Source organism: Pseudophryne corroboree, chromosome 7, assembly GCF_028390025.1.
Source record: "Pseudophryne corroboree isolate aPseCor3 chromosome 7, aPseCor3.hap2, whole genome shotgun sequence".
Lineage (NCBI taxonomy): Eukaryota > Metazoa > Chordata > Amphibia > Anura > Myobatrachidae > Pseudophryne > Pseudophryne corroboree.
Window position 1 is genome coordinate 511,193,897 of NC_086450.1, and position 21,263 is coordinate 511,215,159.

A 21,263-nucleotide genomic window follows, 5' to 3' on the forward strand; every position below is an offset into this window, starting at 1 on the left:
TTGTGAACGCATGTGTAGCAGAGCTGTACAAACAGATTTTGTGCAGTCTATGCGCAGATCAGGTCTTACTCAGCCGCTGCGATCACTTCAGCCTGTCCGGTCCCGGAACTGACGTCAGACACCCACCCTGCCAACGCTTGGACACGCCTGCGTTTTTTCATACACTCCCTGGAAACGCCTTCTTCCTGTCAATCTCCTTGCATTCTCCCATCGGTCTCTTTTTTCGCACCATCCCGTCGCAGGTCGCTGATTCCCGTTGCAGCGGTCCGTCATGCCTGCGTATTGCGGTGCATGTGCAGTTCGCACTTGATTGCAGGCTGTGAGAAAACGCAGCCTAACGATCAGGTCTGAATTACCCCCATAGATTGAAATCTCTTTTCCCGCATGGAATGAAAGAACTTGAAAGCGATTTGATTGTACAACGCTACAGAATACATTGGTGCTATATGATAACAATAAATACAACAGTAGACAGGCTTTATTTAGTCACAAAGTGCAAATACACAGTAGCCGGTCGCTAGCACTCAGACATTGGCCTTCTTGGCCTAAGTCGCACTGGATTACTTACAACACAACTTTATTAATAAGTCACATCGGTGACGTGAATAAGTATTGTCGCATGGCAATTTCCGTATACACAGCAGCAAATTTCATTCTGTTACATGTAAGCGCGTCACATTTTTGCTGTTAGTAAAAATGTGCGTTTGATTGTCATGGAATGTTCCTCTTTTCAGCATATATAATGTGACAAAGTCCCGTCCATTTCGAGAGAGAATATAATGGCAGCACCAAATTATAAGCTGTTATCCGATATATACTGTATTTCAATATATCAATAACACTCGTACATAACTGCAAACAATTATGTTTTCTTGTCGGGCAGTTCTGAATTTTTGCGTCCAATGGGGATATGACTTTTAAGGAGGAAGGGGGGGGTTCCTCTTCAGTTGTGGCTGAGTTGAGAGAGAACGTTGCCTAATTTGTCCTGGATTTACAATCGGGAATGATGTCAGGTGCACTTTTCAAAGGAAGGTACCCCAGGATTTCCTACTTTAAAAAGATAGGACCTATTAATTAAGAAAATAAAATTAATCAACACCCAAGGCGCAAACGCACTTATGCAGCTAATTGAGTAAATGAGAGCCACCTAACCCTCGTATATAACAACAATGAACAGAAAAAAACTCAAACAGTAGCGCTCAGTGTGGTTTCATGAGAAATAACTGGAAAGATACTTATAGTCCATATATATAACAGAAGTCCGATCTCAGGACAATTCCTCCTGTAGTAATCCAGGGACAATCTTCTACTTCATACGGCGTGTCAACAATATATGTAAACAGAAAAAATATATATCATGGTGTAGTACTTCTTAAAAAATGCTGAATATACACAAAGCAGCCCAGATTGACTTTCATAAAAGATGGATGGCGTACCCCACTCACAATAATGGGAATTGTTCTTCACACATAAGGGTATCTTTAAATCCACCAAATGATCACAAGTGGGATATAGGATGCAATGCGTACCATTACTCACTCAGAATAAGATGCGAATCCTCACGTAATGGTTTCTTTGTGTCAGACTCCAGAAATGGCACCAGGGGTAGAATGATTAAAACCACTTTAATAACATAAAAATACAGACAGTGGACCGGCCGGCAGCTCCATCAGCATTTTTTCACTGTCCGCCCTGTACCATTTACGTGTAAAGGTCCACTGTCTGTATTTTTATGTTATTAAAGTGGTTTTAATCATTCTACCCCTGGTGCCATTTCTGGAGCCTGACACAAAGAAACCATTACGTGAGGATTCGCATCTTATTCTGAGTGAGTAATGGTACGCATTGCATCCTATATCCCACTTGTGATCATTTGGTGGATTTAAAGATACCCTTATGTGTGAAGAACAATTCCCATTATTGTGAGTGGGGTACGCCATCCATCTTTTATGAAAGTCAATCTGGGCTGCTTTGTGTATATTCAGCATTTTTTAAGAAGTACTACACCATGATATATATTTTTTCTGTTTACATATATTGTTGACACGCCGTATGAAGTAGAAGATTGTCCCTGGATTACTACAGGAGGAATTGTCCTGAGATCGGACTTCTGTTATATATATGGACTATAAGTATCTTTCCAGTTATTTCTCATGAAACCACACTGAGCGCTACTGTTTGAGTTTTTTTCTGTTCAGGACCTATTAATTAATTTGTCCGTTTAGTTGCAGCCGCTATATTTAAAAAAAAAAAGTAGACTAAAGGGGAGATGTGGATCCCAACGGGTGTGGATCATTAGATCTACTCTATAAAGGGGTTCAGTATGGTATGCCGACGGTCGGGCTCCCGGCGACCAGCATACCGGTGCCGGGAGCCCGACCGCCGGCTTACCGACAGTGTGGCGAGCACAAATGAGCCACGGCTACGCGCACCACGCTATTTTATTCTCCCTCCAGGGGGGTCGTGGACCCCCACGAGGGAGAATAAGTGTCGGTATGCCGACTGTTGGGATTCCGGCGCCGGTATACCGTGCGCCGGGATCCCGTCAGTCGGCATACTGAAGACCACCCCTATAAAGGTCCACAGTCAATAGGTCGACATGCATTAGGTCGACTTGGTCAAAATGTCTACATGGAATAGGTAGGCAAAAGAAAAGGTCGACGGGGTAAAAAGGTTGACAGGGTCAAAATGTCGACATGAAAATGGTCAACACAATAAAGGTAGATACGATTTTTTTTATTTTTGGGGGGGGTGTTTTGTCATTTTTCTGCCACAAACAAGCCCCATTAGTGCATTAGTGTACCACGGGGGTCATTCCGACCCGATCGCATGCTGCACTTCTTCGCAGCGGTGTGATCAGGTCGGAACTGCGCACACGCACTGTTTCCCGCAACAACGCCGGGAACGAGAAAAACGGTCGTAGCAGCTACCTCAAGAAGAATGACAGGAGGAATGGCGTGTCGGGGCTTCAAAGGACCGTTTTTTCTGAGGGGGTGGTCCAACCAACGTAGGCGTGTCCAGGCGTTTTGAGGGCGGATGTCTGACGTCAGATCCGGGACCTGCATCGCTAGAGCCATCGCGAACGGTAAGTAGGTCCAGGGCTGGTCTTGCTTTGCTAGAAACTTTTTTTAGCATAGCAGGGCTGCACAAGTGTTTGCAGTCCTGCTATGCTAAAATACACTCCCCCATAGGCGCCGTCAGGTTGATCGCACAAGCAGCAAAAAGTTGCTACGTACGATCACCTCGTAATGACCCCCCCCCCCCCCATGTCCCCTTGCATGGTGAGCGAGTTTCGGTCACAGGTTACTATTCCCAATCATAGTCCATGTGGATGGTAAAGTATGAAAAAGCTGGAAATAAATTAATGTGTCACCCATTATCATGTCGACCTTTGGACTCTGTCGACCTTTTGAACCTGTTAACCTATAACTTGTCAACATTTTGACCCTGCTGACCTTTTGACCCTGTTGACCTATAGCATATCGACCATTAGTGGTCAACCTATTGACTGTAGACCTTTTTAGTTGAGATCTATAGACCGGATACCAATCCCAAGTCTGTGAACTACAGTTGACATGAAGTTTCGGAGAGTAAGGCATAGTAGTTGCAACTCATGGGAATTAAAGTCCAAAAACTGAGAGGGACAAACTGTCCAGGTAATTGATAAATATCTTCTTTGATAGCTAAATCTGTCGGCACACAGAATTTTCTTTCTAGAACAATAATATATATTTCAGATTTGGTACAAGACTCATGTGTCATCCAGTTACTATCAGGGGCAATGAGAAAAGTGTTCAACGTTCAAATCCCGCAAGTCTTGTCCCATAACCTCCGGAGGGCTGGCACAGGTAATGTTATTGTAGATGTAACTAGGAGGACTGGTGTCATCACCCTCTGACACAGACTGTACCACTCGAGGCACAGCAGTGCCATTTCTTAGGCAGAAGTCCCTGAGGCCTTTGAGGGAGCAACTACAATCCCAGAGGTTCCCATTTAACCACAGCTGCTGTACTGGGGAGTTGGTGAGTAAGAAACTAACAGAAATAGTTTTCAGTTGGTTTCTTTGGAGACTGAGATACCTAAGATAAGAGAAGGGCTGAAAGATGTCTGTCACTATTGCACTCAACCGATTGTCTGAAAGGTCAAGCCATTGCAGCTTCTGAAATGGACTGAAGGTCTCTGAAGATACTGCTGCTAGCTGGTTGCTGGAAAGGAGAAGGTAGGAGAGATTTTTCAGACCTGTGAAGGATCTGGCAGAGAGATGGGTCAACTTATTTAATCTGAGGTCCAATTCTAGTAGATCTTGTAGGTCAGAGAAACTGTTCTCATCTATGGCAGAAATATCATTTCGTTGGAGGAAGAGCCTTCTGAGATTTGAGAGGCCTGTGAACATATGTGGCTTTATCTTACTGATACAACTGTTCTCCATGTGCAAACTATGCAGCTTGCCAAGTCCTCTAAATGACTGCTCATGAAGCATTTTGAGGCAGTTGCCAGAGAGGTTCATCACCGCCACATTTAAAAGTCCAAAAAAAGCTCCTGGTCGAATCTCTTGAATGCTATTGTGATTTAATGACAGAAACTCCAGTTGGCCCAAGCCATCAAACGCTCTTTCCATAAGAGTCCTTATCTTGTTGTGTCCAAGATTTAGCTCCTCTAAAAACTGTAGGTCTTTGAAAACCCTTGGCCTTAGGTTAGTAAGAGAGTTGTTGGACAACCGCAGGACATGGAGGCTCAACAATCCAGCAAAGGTCTCCTCAGATAGGGCAGAGAGACGATTGTGAGACAAATCCAACCAACGGAGAGACTTCATGCCCATGAAAGCTCTAGGAGCAATTGTAGAAATAGTGTTATGGTTTAGATAAAGTTTTTGAAGCTTGTGAAGTTTTGTGAAGATGTGAGCCTTTATTCCTCTAAGCATATTCCCACTTAAGTCCAGTTCCTTTAGTTCGATCAAGCTAAGAAATAGTGGAGGATGAAGATACGGTAAACGGTTTCCAGCCAAAACAAGCTCTCTCAAATTAGGTAGATCATGAAAGACAGTATCTGGCAGCACCACCAATGAGTTCCATCCCAAGTTTAGATACCACAAGTTCGAGAGACCAGAAAATAATCCATCCTCAATTTTTGTGAAGTCATTGTTGTTGAGGCTCAGGGAGACCAGGTTCTGAGTATGAAGAAAAGTGTTTGGAGCCAGAAATTTCAGCAAATTTCGTTCTAAGTGCAAATGGGCCAAAGACTTGAGACCGTGCAAGGCATGCTGCTCCAAAGTAGCCAAGTGACTGCTCTGTATGTTGAGAAACTCAAGCTGAGATAAGTTCTTAAAAGCTTCGGTGGGCACCGTTGTGAGGTTGTTGCCATCCAGCCACAAAGACTGAACGTTGGTGGATAGCAGCTCAGGGATAGAGGTGAGAGCACGTGAGCTGCAGAAGATATTGTAGTCTTCATTGTAGTCATAGTTGCAGAGACATGGAGATGGACATTTGGACTCGGGAGCTAATGAAGTTGCCTCATCACCTGAAGGCCGAGAATCAGAGGCCAAAGCATTCCCTGTGACCAAACTGCAGAAAATTATTGCTGCCACGATCTCTGCATGAAAAAAAAGAAAGGATCAAATTTAATGACTGGTACAGTTCAGAGGGCTGTTTTCTAATTAGGTTATGTTAAAATAGGGCAATAAGAATAGTAGTAAGAATAGTAGTAGCATCTGTGTTTAGCAATCTGAATCCTTCTACTGGTGTCTTCCATTTGAATTACTTATATACCCCTTCCACACCACCGCACAAATAACCCGGTTTCATCCCAGTATTTTGCCAGGTGGACACGGGTCGCTGTACGGTGTGAAAGGGGCCATGGATGAATTCCCGGGTCCCTTGACCCAGTAATTCAACCCGGGTTATAAGAAGGGTTATTCCCGGGTAATTACTGGGTCAGGGGCAGTGTTAACGGGTTACTCGGGTCGATGCAACCTGGTACCCGTTCACTGCATAGGTAGAGGCAGCGTTGAGATGATGTCATCCCCAGCGATGCCTCTGCACCCGCCCCCGATGCCGGCGCCGCCCCCGGATGGCAACCCAACCCGGCATATTGCCAGATATTGGATATAAAACTCAATAATTAATAAATGTGCCCCTTCACCTATCACATAGCATCCACTCAGCACAGTTGGAAAATTAGCTTGTGACTGGATGGTGATGAATACTCACCTCAGCAGTGGTGTAGCCGGAATGGGGCTGCAGGGGGAGTGACTGCCGTCCTGCTATAGAAATGTTGGAAATGGCGCCTGTCGGGGATAAGCATTGTGACTATACTGCATCAGTGCTTTGCGACTGACTCTGGCCCCTTGCCTCCCATGCTGCAATCCTGTCCTCCTGGATGACAATGGAGGTACAGCTTGATTGTAAGAGCTACAACCTCATGACCTCATGGCTCTTCTTACAGTAAAGACTCCTCTTGTCCCGATGCTGGGTGCTTGTGAGAGGAGGGGTGCTATTCACAGGTGGCTGCTGGAGAAGAGGGGGAATGTGGTGAAAGGAGGAGGGACAGTGGTGAGAGGAGGGTGCTGGTGAGCGGAGGGGGGCTGGTGAGAGGAGGAGAGCTGTGGAGAAAGGAGGGGTGCTAGTGAGAGGTGGGTGCTGGTGAGAAGGCACTGTGAGATGAAGGTGTGCTGGTCCGAGGAGGTGCACCCGTGAAAGGAGTAGGATGCTGGTGAAAAGTAGTAAAAGCACTGAGAGGAAGGGCCGCTGGTGAGAGGAATGGGTTGCCTGAGAGAGCAGGGGGTGCTGTTAAAAGGAGGGGTGCTGGTGGTAGGATGGGGTGCTGGTGAGATCTGGGGCACTGGTGAAAAAAGTAGGGTGCTGGTGAAAAGAAGAGTAAAGGCACTGGTGAGAGGGCGGGTTACTGGTGAGGGGAGTGGTAGCGCTGTGAGAGGAGTGGATGCTAGTGTGAGAAATGGGCAGTGCTGGTGAGAGGTGATAGTGGTGAGAGAAATGGGGGGGTGCTGGTGAGAGGAAGTGGAGGCACTGGTGAGAGGAGGGGTTGCTAGTGAGAGGAGGGGTTGCCCGGTGAGAGAAAGTGGAGGCACTGGTGAGAAGAGGGGGTGCTGGTGAGAGGAGAGGGTGGTGCTGGTGAGTAATGGGGGGTTACTGGTGACAGGAAGTGGAGGCACTGGTGAGAAGAGGGGGTGCTGGTGGTGAAAGGAGAGGGTGGTACTGGTGTGAGAAATGGGGGGGTGGTGGTGAGAGGAAGTGGGGACACTGGTGAGAAGAGCGGTTGCTGGTGAGAGGAGGGAGGTGCTGGTCAGAGGAGATAATGCTGGTGTGCGAAATGGGGGGGGGGTGTGCTGGTGAGAGGAAGTGGAGGCACTGGTGAGAGGAGGGGTTACTGGTGAGAGGAGTGAGGTGCTGGTGAGAGAAAGTGGAGGCACTGGTGAGAGGAGGGGTTGCTGGTGAAAGGAGGGAGGTGCTGGTGAGAGGAAGTGCAGGCACTGGTGAGAGGAGGGGTTGCTGGTGAGAGGAGGGCAGTGCTGGTGAGAGGAAGTGGAGTCACTGGTGAGAGGAGGGGTTACTGGTGAGAGGAGGGAAGTGCTGGTGAGAGGGAGTGGAGGCACTGGTGAGAGGAGGGGTTGCTGGTGAGAGGAGGGAGGTGCGGGTGGAGAGGAAGTGGAGGCACTAGTGAGAGGAGGGGTTGCTGGTGAGAGGAGGGGTTGCTGGAGAGAGGAGGGGTTGCTAGTGTGAGGAAGTGGAGGCACTGGTGAGAGGAGGGAGGTGCTGGTGAGAGGAGGGGTTGCTGGTGAGAGGAGGGAGGTGCGGGTGGAGAGGAAGTGGAGGCACTAGTGAGAGGAGGGGTTGCTGGTGAGAGGAGGGGTTGCTGGAGAGAGGAGGGGTTGCTAGTGTGAGGAAGTGGAGGCACTGGTGAGAGGAGGGAGGTGCTGGTCAGAGGAAGGAGGTGCTGGTGAGAGTAGGTAATGCTGGTGTGAGAAATGGGGGGTGCTGGTGAGAAGAAGTGGAGGCACTGGTTAGAGAAGGGGTTGCTGGTGAGAGGAGATAATGCTGGTGTGCGAAATGGGGGGGGGTGCTGGTGAGAGGAAGTGGAGGCACTGGTGAGAGGAGGGGTTACTGGTGAGAGGAGGGAGGTGCGGGTGGAGAAGAAGTGGAGGCACTAGTGAGAGGAGGGGTTGCTGGTGAGAGGAGGGGTTGCTGGAGAGAGGAGGGGTTGCTAGTGTGAGGAAGTGGAGGCACTGGTGAGAGGAGGGAGGTGCTGGTCAGAGGAGGGAGGTGCTGGTGAGAGTAGGTAATGCTGGTGTGAGAAATGGGGGGTGCTGGTGAGAAGAAGTGGAGGCACTGGTTAGAGAAGGGGTTGCTGGTGAGAGGAGATAATGCTGGTGTGCGAAATGGGGGGGTGCTGGTGAGAGGAAGTGGAGGCACTGGTGAGAGGAGGGGTTGCTGGTGAGAGGAGTGAGGTGCTGGTGAGAGAAAGTGGAGGCACTGGTGAGAGGAGGGGTTGCTGGTGAAAGGAGGGAAGTGCTGGTGAGAGGGAGTGGAGGCACTGGTGAGAGGAGGGGTTGCTGGTGAGAGGAGGGAGGTGCGGGTGGAGAGGAAGTGGAGGCACTAGTGAGAGGAGGGGTTGCTGGTGAGAGGAGGGGTTGCTGGAGAGAGGAGGGGTTGCTAGTGTGAGGAAGTGGAGGCACTGGTGAGAGGAGGGAGGTGCTGGTCAGAGGAGGGAGGTGCTGGTGAGAGTAGGTAATGCTGGTGTGAGAAATGGGGGGTGCTGGTGAGAAGAAGTGGAGGCACTGGTTAGAGAAGGGGTTGCTGGTGAGAGGAGATAATGCTGGTGTGCGAAATGGGGGGGTGCTGGTGAGAGGAAGTGGAGGCACTGGTGAGAGGAGGGGTTGCTGGTGAGAGGAGTGAGGTGCTGGTGAGAGAAAGTGGAGGCACTGGTGAGAGGAGGGGTTGCTGGTGAAAGGAGGGAGGTGCTGGTGAGAGGAAGTGCAGGCACTGGTGAGAGAAGGGGTTGCTGGTGAGAGGAGGGCAGTGCTGGTGAGAGGAAGTGGAGTCACTGGTTAGAGGAGGGAAGTGCTGGTGAGAGGGAGTGGAGGCACTGGTGAGAGGAGGGGTTGCTGGTGAGAGGAGGGAAGTGCTGGTGAGAGGGAGTGGAGGCACTGGTGAGAGGAGGGGTTGCTGGTGAGAGGAGGGGTTGCTGGAGAGAGGAGGGGTTGCTAGTGTGAGGAAGGGGAGGCACTGGTGAGAGGAGGGAGGTGCTGGTCAGAGGAGGGAGGTGCTGGCGAGAGTAGGTGATGCTGGTGTGAGAAATGGGGGGTGCTGGTGTGAAGAAGTGGAGGCACTGGTTAGAGAAAGGGTTGCTGGTGAGAGGAGGGAGGTGCTGGTGAGAGAAAGTGGAGGCACTGGTGAGAGGAGGGGTTGCTGGTGAAAGGAGGGAGGTGCTGGTGAGAGGAAGTGCAGGCACTGGTGAGAGGAGGGGTTGCTGGTGAGAGGAGGGCAGTGCTGGTGAGAGGAAGTGGAGTCACTGGTGAGAGGAGGGGTTACTGGTGAGAGGAGGGAAGTGCTGGTGAGAGAGAGTGGAGGCACTGGTGAGAGGAGGGGTTGCTGGTGAGAGGAGGGAAGTGCTGGTGAGAGGGAGTGGAGGCACTGGTGAGAGGAGGGGTTGCTAGTGAGAGGAGGGAGGTGCGGGTGGAGAGGAAGTGGAGGCACTAGTGAGAGGAGGGGTTGCTGGTGAGAGGAGGGGTTGCTGGAGAGAGGAGGGGTTGCTAGTGTGAGGAAGTGGAGGCACTGGTGAGAGGAGGGAGGTGCTGGTCAGAGGAGGGAGGTGCTGGTGAGAGTAGGTAATGCTGGTGTGAGAAATGGGGGGTGCTGGTGAGAAGAAGTGGAGGCACTGGTTAGAGAAGGGGTTGCTGGTGAGAGGAGGGGTTGCTGGAGAGAGGAGGGGTTGCTAGTGTGAGGAAGTGGAGGCACTGGTGAGAGGAGGGAGGTGCTGGTCAGAGGAGGGAGGTGCTGGTGAGAGTAGGTGATGCTGGTGTGAGAAATGGGGGGTGCTGGTGTGAAGAAGTGGAGGCACTGGTTAGAGAAAGGGTTGCTGGTGAGAGGAGGGAGGTGCTGGTAAGATGAAGTGGAGGCACTGGTGAGAGGAGGGGTTGCTGGTGATAGGAGGGAGGTGCTGGTCAGAGGAAGTGGAGGCACTGGTGAGAGGACGGTTTGCTGGTGAGAGGAGGGGTTGCTGTTGAGAGGAGGGAGGTGCTGGTGAGAGGAAGTGGAGGCACTGATGAGAGGAGGGGTTGCTGATGAGAGGAGGGAGGTGCTGGTGAGAGGAAGTGGAGGCACTGGTGAGAGGAGGGGTTGCTGTTGAGAGGAGGGAGGTGCTGGTGAGAGGAAGTGGAGGCACTGGTGAGAGGAGGGGTTGCTGGTGAGAGGACGGAGGTGCTGGTGAGAAGAAGTGGAGGCACTGGTGAGAGGAGAGGGTTGCTGGTAACAGGAGAGAGGTGCTGGTGAGAGGAAGTGGAGGCACTGGTGAGAGAAGAGGTTGCTGGTGAGAGGAGGGAGGTGCTGGTAAGAGGAAGTGGAGGCACTGGTGAGAGGAGGGGTTGCTGGTGAGAGGACGGAGGTGTTGGTGAGAGGAGGGGTTGCTGGTGACAGGAAGGAGGTGCTGGTGAGAGGAGGGAGGTGCTGGTGAGAGGAAGTGGAGGCACTGGTGAGAGAAGAGGTCGCTGGTGAGAGGAGGGAGGTGCTGGTGTGAGGAAGCGGAGGCACTGGTGAGAGGAGGAGTTGCTGGTGAAAGAAGGTGATGCTGGAGTGAGAAATGGGGAGGCACTGGCGAGAGTAGGTGATGCTGGTAATGGGATACCCACTGATTTCTTAAAACAGCTCTTGGTACCCAGAGCCGGCTCTAACCAATATGATGCCCTAGGCAAGATTTTGGCTGGTGCCCCTTGCACAGATGCTAGTTCTGCCTCTGACCATGCACCCCTTTACCAGCACCATCACCCCTCACCCATAGCAGTCCTCATTCTGGTGCTCCTACTTCCTATATTTTAAATCTGAACAGTGTGCACATTCGGTGCGCAGCCCAAAACGGTGCGTGTTCTTGCTGGGAAGGGGCATGGCCACACAATAATACCTCCAGTTGAAATGACACCACACAGTAGTGCAACTTTATTCACATTATATCATGCAATAGTGTCTCTTCTTCACCTTATATCACACAGTAGTACCACGTTACTCCTCACAGTAGTGCCCCTTATTCACATTACACCACACCATATTGCTCGTTATTCACATTACACCACACAGTGGTGCGCTTTCTATATGTTATGCCACAAAGTACTGCAGTATCCCTTATACACATAATGCCGCACATTAGTAATGCATTTCGTATGCAAATAGAGCCGCAGTCACACACACAGAATATAGGCATGCTGCATATCATTTTAATCACCAGAAGCTGCTTGTGCCCCTAGGCATTTGCCTAGTTTGCCTATGCATAGGGCCGGCTCTGTTGGTAACAGTCAGTTTGGGTCTGCCCTGTTTATGTGCTGGGTGGCAGTCTGTGGGTATGTGGGGGAGGCGGGGAAAATGGGGGGGGTTGGTTATAGAGGGGGTACAGACCAAGGGTCCAGGGCTGTTGGGGGTCCTGCAAAGTGAATGAGTCTAGACCCAGTAATGCTTGTCATACACACACAGTTCTGTTAGAGTCCATTGACAGCAGAGAGCGCCGCCCTGCAGGAGACAGACAGGAGTGAGGCAGCACAGTGTCTGACAGCGCTATGGTCCTCATTCAGCATGGAGCACATTGGTAAAGCTGCTCGCAGGCAGTTCTCCCCTGGCTTTGTCTCAGTTAACCAGGCCTCTTCTACACCGCACAGTCCAGAAAGAAGGCTGCAATGACTGTCTCTGTCTCTCCTTCTTTACAGTATTGTATGTGTGCCTCTGCCACCTTCTCTCCGCAAGTGTGCCTCTACCACCTCCTCTCCCCAAGTGTTTTTCTGCCCCACCTCCACATGTGTGCCTCTGCCATCTCCTCTCCTCATGTGTGCCTCTGCCCCACCTCCACATGTGTGCCTCTGCCCCACCTCCACATGTGTGCCTCTGCCACCTTCTCTCCCCAAGTGTTTTTCTGCCCCACGTCCACATGTGTGCCTCTGCCACCTCCTCTCCCCAAGTGTTTTTCTGCCCCACCTCCACATGTGTGCCTCTGTCATCTCCTTTCCTCATGTGTGCCTCTGCCCCACCTCCACATGTGTGTCTCTGCTACCTCATCTCCGCAAGTGTGCCTCTGCCTCACCTTTACATGTGTGCCTCTGCTACCTTCTCTTCCCAAGTGTGCCTCTGCTCCACCTCCGTATGTGTGCCTCTGCCACCTCCTCTCCCCAAGTGTTTCTCTGCCCCACCTCCACATGCGTGCCTGTGCTACCTTCTCTTCCCAAGTGTACCTCTGCCCTACCTCCGCATGTGTACCTCTGCCCCCTCCTCGCCCCAAGTGTTTCTCTACCCCACCTCCACATGTGTGCCTGTGCTACCTTCTCTTCCCAAGTGTGCCTCTACCCCACCTCCGCATTTGTGTACCTCTGCCCCCTCCTCTCCCCAAGTGTTTCTCTGCCCCACCTCCACATGTGTGCCTGTGCTACCTTCTCTTCCCAAGTGTACCTCTGCCCCACCTCCACATGTGTGCCTCTGCTACCTCCTCTCCCCAAGTGTGCCTCTGCTTCACCTCCAGATGTGTGCCTCTGCCATCTCCTCAAGTATGCCTCTGCCCCACCTCCGCATGTGTACCTCTGCCACCTCCTCGCCCCAAGTGTTTCTCTACCCCACCTCCACATGTGTGCCTGTGCTACCTTCTCTTCCCAAGTGTACCTCTGGCCCACCTCCGCATGTGTACCTCTGCCACCTCCTCTCCCCAAGTGTTTTTCTGCCCCACCTCCACATGTGTGCCTCTGGCATCTCCTCTCCTCATGTGTGCCTCTGCCCCACCTCCATATGTGTCCCTCTCTACCTCCTCTCCCCAAGTGTGCATCTGCCCCACCTCCACATGTGTGCCTCTGCTGCCTTCTCTTCCCAAGTGTGCCTCTGCCATCTCCTCAAGTGTGCATCTGCCCCACCTCCACATGTGTGCCTCTGCTGCCTTCTCTTCCCAAGTGTGCCTCTGCCATCTCCTCAAGTGTGCCTCTGCCCCACCTCCGCGTGTGTGCCTCTGCCACCTTCTCTCCCCATGGTTGCCTCTGCCCCACCTCTGCACGTGTGCCTCTGCTACCTCCTCTCCCCAAGTGTGCCTCTTCCCTGCCTCTGCTACTCCTCCCCATGTGTGCCTCTTCCCCACCTCTGCATGTTTGCCTCTGCCACACATCAGCATGTGTGTCTCTGCCACATCTTTCCACATGTGTGTCTCTGCCCCACATCCGCATGTATACCTTTGCCACTTCCATGTGTGCCTCTGCCTCACCTGCACCTCCTCTGCTACCTTCTCTCTCCATATGTGCCTCTGTTCCAATTTCATTATGTGCACCACTGCACCACTGGGTGGGTTAAGGCCCCAGTGCATTGCTTTGGTAAGGGCCTACAATGTTGTTAAAATGGCCCTGGGTTCGAAACCCAGCCACACTACTGCATGTGCACAGTCATAAGGCTGCATATGTGCAAGAGGCTATTGTCTACGGATCCCTCTCCTGGCAAATCGTGTGAAGTGTAGCCCAAATTATTAGTGATTGGGTAATGGAATGGGTAAATGGTAAAGAGGAATGATTCAGATTTTATTGGTTATAGATAGTAATGGTGATATGCCGTCCGATTGGATGGATGCATGGGTGTAGCTATAGTTGGATTTGGGGCCCAGAGGGCCCTGAAAAAGGAGCTTAGGTGGCCCTCAGGTCATATAGTTGCGTATAGTTGCACGTCGTATAGTTGGATACAATTGGGTTTGACTAGTTGCCAGGCCAAAATGGTGTAAGGGGGGCCTGTAACGTGGTATAAAATGAACTGGAAAGCACTGTAATGTTGCATAATATAAACGCGTGTGGTATGTTGGGTAGATAATACTTAGGTCAACAGTGTCTAGGTTGACCACTATTGGTCGACAGTAAGTAGGTCGACATGGTTTCTATGTCGACAGGGACTCTAGGTCGACGTACTAGGTCAACATGAGAAAAGCTCGACATGAGTTTTTTAACTTTTTTTTGGGTGTCGTTTTCTCCGTACAGTGACCGGGAACACCAATCAGTGCACCGCGTCCCCTCACGTGGCTCACTTCGCTCGCCATGCTTCGAGCAAGGTTACAGTTCCCAATTATAGTCCATGTGGATCGTAAAGTACGAAAAAGTTCTAAAAATGTTCAAAAATGTGAAAAACTCATGTTGACCTTATGTTATGTTGACCTAGAGTCCCTGTCGTCTTAGAAACCATGTCATCCTACATACTGTCGATCAATAGTGGTCGACCTAGACAGTGTCGACCTACTTACTGCCAGCCTAAAGACCGGATCCCAATATAAACTGAGGCCTGTAGTGTGGCACAATATGAACTGGGGGGCACTGTAATAGGGATGTACAGAAGGAGCCACGCTTATCTTACCCCCTCTAGTCGCAGGTGTGCACTCCAGGTGTTACTACGCGATCCGTCCACCTAGTCACGCCAGGAGTGAATAGAGCCGCTTCCCATCGTAAGCGTCTCTGTCTGGGCGCCCGGACGGAGACGCTCTCCATTAAAGGGGCACGTCTCCGTCCGGGCACGCGCGCCCGTCCAGATGGAGACACAGCGTCTAGCGTGGCTCCATCTGTAGTTATGTGACTGGCGGTCAGTAGACCACGGTCACATGACCTCCTCCTGCTTCCCGCCCCCTCACAATCCCGACGATCGGCATGCCGACCAACAGGGACTATTCCCACTCGTGGGTGTCCATGACATCCACAGAGTGGGAATAGAACCTGTGGCGACCACAAGTCGCCACCAAGTCCACAGCGTGGCGAGCGCAGTCATTTCTTCTATACTTACCTTTATGGTGTCCATCGGTCTCCGTCGCGCCATTTTCCCGGACACCTGCGCAAGTGCTGCTGTCTCTGGAAATGTACCAGAGTCTAGTGCTCAGAGCACTAACAGTGGGGCCGCCAGATACGGGATATAGGGAGGCCCACACACGGAGACTGCACACGGGTCACCTCCTCTGTAGATACGCCACTGACATTATAGTATGGCATATTATGAACTGGGGGCACTGTAATGTGGCATAATATGAACTGTGGGGTAACGTAATGTGGCATAATATGAACTGTGGGGTAATTTATTTGGTATACTATAAATTGGGGGCACTGAAATATTGCACTGTATGAACTGCGGGCACCACAGTGTGGCAAAATATGAACTGGGGGCAGCTACAATTATGGGCAACTGGCTGAGCCAAGTGGTTCTTATCTACCGTCAAATTGTGTGTTTCTATGTTTACACTGTGGCATAATATGAACTGAGGATACTTCAATGTGGCATAGCATGTACTCGGGACACTGTTTGGCATAGTGTGAATGTAGGGCACTGAGTGGCATAACGTACACTGGCAGCACTACATTGTGGCATTGTGAACTAGGGCCCTACTATGGGACATAACATAAACTGGGGCACTACTAAGGGGCATATAATTAACTAGGGCACTATTATTATTATTATGGGGCATAACATTAAGTAGGGCACTACTATGGGTTATAATATTAACTAGGGCACTACTATGGGGCATAACATTAAGTAGGGCACTACTATGGGTTATAATATTAACTAGGGCACTACTATAGGGCATAACATTAACTAGGGCATTAATAGGGGGCATAACATTAACTAGGACACTACTATGGGTCATAATATTAACTAGGGCACTACTATGGGTATAACATTAACTAGGGCACTAATAGGGGGCATAACATTAACTAGGGCACTAATGGGGGGCATAACATTAACTAGGGCACTACTATGGGGCATAACATTAACTAGGCCACTAATAGTGGGCATAACATTAACTAGGGCACTACTATGGGGCATAACATTAACATTAACTAGGGCACTACTATGGGGCATAACATTAACTAGGGCACTACTATGGGCATAACATTAACATTAACTAGGGCACTAATAGGGGGCATAATATTAACTAGGGCACTACTATGGGGCATAACATTAACTAGGGCACTACTGTGGGGCATAACATTAACATTAACTAGGGCACTAATAGGCGGCATAACATTAACTAGGGCACTAATAGGGGGCATAACATTAACTAGGGCACTAATAGGGGGCATAACATTAACTAGGGCACTACTATGGGGCATAACATTAACTAGGGCACTAATAGGGGGCATAACATTAATTAGGGCACTAATAGGGGCATAACATTAATTAGGGCACTAATAGGCGGCATAACATTAACTAGGGCACTAATAGGGGGCATAACATTAACTAGGGCACTAATAGGCGGCATAATATTAACTAGGGCACTACTATGGGGCATAACATTAACTAGGGCACTAATAGGGGGCATAACATTAACTAGGGCACTAATAGGCGGCATAATATTAACTAGGGCACTAATAGGCGGCATAATATTAACTAGGGCACTAATAGGGGGCATAACATTAATTAGGGCACTAATAGGGGCATAACATTAATTAGGGCACTAATAGGCGGCATAACATTAACTAGGGCACTAATAGGGGGCATAGCATTAACTAGGGCACTAAGCACTAATAGGCGGCATAATATTAACTAGGGCACTAATAGGCGGCATAATATTAACTAGGGCACTAATAGGCGGCATAACATTAATTAGGGCACTAATAGGCGGCATAACATTAACTAGGGCACTAATAGGGGGCATAACATTAACTAGGGCACTAATAGGCGGCATAATATTAACTAGGGCACTAATAGGCGGCATAATATTAACTAGGGCACTAATAGGCGGCATAATATTAACTAGGGCACTAATAGGCGGCATAACATTAACTAGGGCACTAATAGGGGGCATAACATTAACTAGGGCACTAATAGGGGGCATAACATTAACTAGGGCACTAATAGGCGGCATAATATTAACTAGGGCACTAATAGGCGGCATAATATTAACTAGGGCACTAATAGGCGGCATAACATTAACTAGGGCACTAATAGGCGGCATAATATTAATTAGGGCACTAATAGGCGGCATAACATTAACTAGGGCACTAATAGGGGCATAACATTAATTAGGGCACTAATAGGGGCATAACATTAATTAGGGCACTAATAGGCGGCATAACATTAACTAGGGCACTAATAGGGGGCATAACATTAACTAGGGCACTAATAGGCGGCATAATATTAACTAGGGCACTAATAGGCGGCATAATATTAACTAGGGCATTACTATGGGGCATAACATTAACTAGGGCATTAATAGGCGGCATAACATTAACTAGGGCATTACTATGGGGCATAACATTAACTAGGGCATTAATAGGCGGCATAACATTAACTAGGGCATTACTATGGGGCATAACATTAACTAGGGCATTAATAGGGGGCATAACATTAACTAGGGTACTAATAAGGGGCATAACATTAACTAGGGCACTACTATGGGGCATAACATTAACTAGGGCACTAATAGGGGGCATAACATTCATTAACTAGGGCACCATTGTGGGGCATAACATTAACTAGGGCATTACCAGGGGGCATAACATTAACTAGGGCACTACTATGGGTATAACATTAACTATGGCACTGATAGGGGGCATAACATTAACTAGGGCACTACTGTGGGGCATAACATTAACTAGGGCACTAATAGGGGGCATAACATTAACTAGGGCACTAATTGGGGGCATAACATTAATTAGGGCACTAATAGGCGGCATAACATTAACTAGGGCATTACTATGGGGCATAACATTAACTAGGGTACTAATAAGGGGCATAACATTAACTAGTGCACTACTATGGGCATAACGTTAACTAGGCCACTAATAGGGGGCATAACATTCATTAACTAGGGCACCATTGTGGGGCATAACATTAACTAGGGCATTACTATGGGTATAACATTAACTATGGCACTGATAGGGGGCATAACATTAACTAGGGCACTACTGTGGGGCATAACATTAATTAGGGCACTAATAGGGGGCATAACATTAACTAAGGCACTACTATGGTGCATAACATTAACTAGTGCATTACTATGGGGTATAACATGTACTAGGGCACTACTATGGGGCATAAAATGAATACTGCTGCATAGAAAGGTGTCTCTCTGGAAGCATAAGACAGGGGCCCTTTTAAAATGTTGCTATAGGGCCCACAAAGTTCTGGTTGCTCTCCTGGCTGGATGGCACATAAAAGTAATATCCTGTTGCCTAAAACTCTGTTAACCCCCTTAAGATGGGGCAACATTAGGACTCGCACATCCCAGTTGGTCCCAGTCCTCAGAAGACAGCAAGCACTCGCTATGTGTGTAACAGTGGGTGCCAGGGAAGAATGCCCCATAGTGCTGTACGAGAACGGGGCAAATGCTTCCTAAGATGGCAAAATTCCAATTCTTACTGTAGAAGGAAAATACACCGTATCCAGAGCGGAGGGTATACGTGTAACACAGCCGCCGCCAGAGATGCCAATAGCGCACACTTCAACATTAACACTTACATTACCTATAACAAACATTCATTTTTATAAACAGACAATATTCCCTTTTATCAGGCGGGAATTTGGGTCTGGCATTGCACCGCCTGCTCCTGACGCAGTCTGACATGTGACCCTACCGGGGGGGGGGGAATATGTTTTTTCGTGGGGTGTGAGGGGTTTGCATTAACCCTTTCACGCTGCTCCTTTGTTCTTGTGCAGCTGCAGGGGCAGGAGGCGGCTCCTGATGGAAAATTATGCGTTAAATATTTTTTATTGGGGGGTGAAACGCTAGTTTCTATATGCAATCTGGTTTATAGTTCAGTTTTATATAACTTTTAACAAAATGACTTTTTTATTCTACTCTTTCCTCCTATGCAGGATTCTAGATGGGACTAGTACTGTGTCTCCATTCTCCAGGATCAGGCCGGCCGGCAATGGGAAGCGGGGCTCAGGAGAGTCATGCAGAGGAGACCTGTATGAGTGTGGAGTACGCGGGGCGAGTACCCAACCTCTCCCCCCCTATTCCACCGCTGGTGGCTCTCTGCCACTATTCATGAGCTCCTATAGTCACAAAAACATATACTGTATATAGTAATATTGGTTGTAAGTTCTATCACAATACCTGCAAATACCACCAGCTTTAAAGGAGTTAATGATACAATACCGCCACTGGACCTTGCATCCATCAGAAGCTTCGCACCATTACCTGTCATCTGCCTAAATAGCATCTTTAACCCCTTCCTCTCTCCACACCTCTGCGCAGACAGGTGAGAAAGGTATGATGTCACCGCCACCTCTCCTACTTTACTTTGTTCTGCACAGATGTCTCCCCAGCCGTCACTATGGACAACGGTCTCTCTCCCTCAGGTATAGGCAGGGTGTGATCTCCTACCTGTGCCGCTGTGTCTCATGCTGCCTGTCACATAGCAGACTGGCCTCTCCAGTCACGCCAGGTCACTGCTACTCCTCAGGATACTGGTGTTGACAATGAGCCGGTAGAACAGAGTGCTCCACTGGGCCAGATGGAAAAAGGCTGGGTCCTAGAATGTGCTCGCCTCATTAACCCATTCACTGCTAGCCGGCTGCAAGTAGCACACCTCATTAACCCATTCACTGCTAGCCGGCTGCAAGCAGCACACCTCATTAACCCATTCACTGCCGTGGAGCTGCAGAACGCAAGTCTCATTAACCCATTCACTGTTATGGACTTGGGGGGGCCCATGCCTCATTAACCCATTCACTGCTAGCCGGCTGCAAGCAGCACACCTCATTAACCCATTCACTGCCGTGGAGCTGCAGAACGCAAGTCTCATTAACCCATTCACTGTTATGGAGTTAGAGGGGGGGTGGGGGAAGCATGCCTCATTAACCCATTCACTGCTAGCCGGCTGCAAGCAGCACACCTCATTAACCAATTCACTGCTAGCCGGCTGCAAGCAGCACACCTCATTAACCCATTCACTGCCGTGGAGCTGCAGAACGCAAGTCTCATTAACCCATTCACTGTTATGGAGTTAGAGGGGGGGTGGGGGAAGCATGCCTCATTAACCCATTCACTGCTAGCCGGCTGCAAGCAGCACACCTCATTAACCAATTCACTGCTAGCCGGCTGCAAGCAGCACACCTCAGTAACCCATTCACTGCAGTGGAGCTGCAGAACGCAAGTCTCATTAACCCATTCACTGTTATGGAGTTAGAGGGGGGGTGGGGGAAGCATGCCTCATTAACCCATTCACTGCTAGCCGGCTGCAAGCAGCACACCTCATTAACCCATTCACTGCTAGCCGGCTGCTAGCAGCACACCTCATTAACCCATTCACTGCCGTGGAGCTGCAGAACGCAAGTCTCATTAACACATTCACTGTTATGAAGTTGGGGGGGAAGCATGCCTCATTAACCCATTCACTGCTAGCCGGCTGCAAGCAGCACACCTCATTAACCCATTCACTGCTATGGAACTGGAAACAAAACTCCAGTCATTAACCCATTCACTGCCATGGAGCTGCACAACGCAAGTCTCATTAACCCATTCCCTGTTATGGAGTTGGGGGGAGGGGGAAGCATGCCTTAGTAACCCATTCACTGCTAGCCGGCTGCAAGCAGCACACCTCATTAACCCATTCACCGCCGTGGAGCTGCAGAACGCAAGTCTCATTAACCCATTCACTGTTATATAGTTGGGGGGGGGGGGATGCCTCATTAACCCATTCACTGCCATGGAGCTGGAAAGAAAACTCCAGTCATTAACCCATTCATTGCTCGGAAGCTGAAAAAACATGCCTCATTAACCTATTCACCGCTAAGGTACTGGGGGGGAAAAGCACACCTCATTAACCCATTCATTGATATAGTAAAATTGCACCCCCATTAACCCATTCACTGCAGTTGAGCTAGAATAAAACAGCCTTCACTAAGGGGTTCTGAAGCAGCAGTAACCCCTTTTTGAATACAGAAGGGATTATCACTGCTTCCTCCTATTTAACATAGGGCTACTCCTGTGGTTCCTCTACTTTATCAATCATTATCACACCCCCATAGACTGCTATGCAGTGTCTGCGCTATTCATGATGAAGCTTCACTTTCCGTTGATAGGTTATGCCATCAACAAGTGTTACCCTATAG

The 21,263-nt window shown here is 49.5% G+C and overlaps 1 protein-coding gene across 4 annotated transcripts; it reads right to left on the minus strand.

Annotated features, from left to right (window-relative positions):
• Positions 1-450: 450 nt before the first annotated feature.
• IGFALS (insulin like growth factor binding protein acid labile subunit) lies at positions 451-19,642 on the minus strand. Of its 4 annotated transcripts, none has more exons than XM_063935452.1 (3): positions 19,348-19,524; positions 4,128-5,589; positions 451-1,067 (listed from the first exon to the last, which is right to left on the minus strand). In XM_063935452.1, exons 1-3 carry the CDS (start codon positions 19,367-19,369, stop codon positions 1,010-1,012), a joined length of 1,542 nt encoding a protein of 513 aa, XP_063791522.1. In that variant the 5' UTR covers positions 19,370-19,524; the 3' UTR covers positions 451-1,009. The 4 variants fall into 4 exon arrangements, with proteins under 4 accessions (XP_063791522.1, XP_063791521.1, XP_063791520.1 ...); XM_063935451.1 differs by having other exon boundaries at positions 4,080-5,589; XM_063935450.1 differs by lacking the exons at positions 451-1,067; positions 19,348-19,524 and adding an exon at positions 19,534-19,642 and having other exon boundaries at positions 3,706-5,589.
• Positions 19,643-21,263: the final 1,621 nt, after the last annotated feature.

Excerpts from the sequence above, each read along its gene's own strand:
- IGFALS (XM_063935449.1), bottom strand. The coding sequence starts at position 19,369 with ATGCTATTTAGGCAGATGACAG. Across the intron at positions 5,590-19,347 it reads GCTATTTAGGCAGATGACAG|AGATCGTGGCAGCAATAATT; the intron begins GTAATGGTGCGA and ends TTTTTCATGCAG.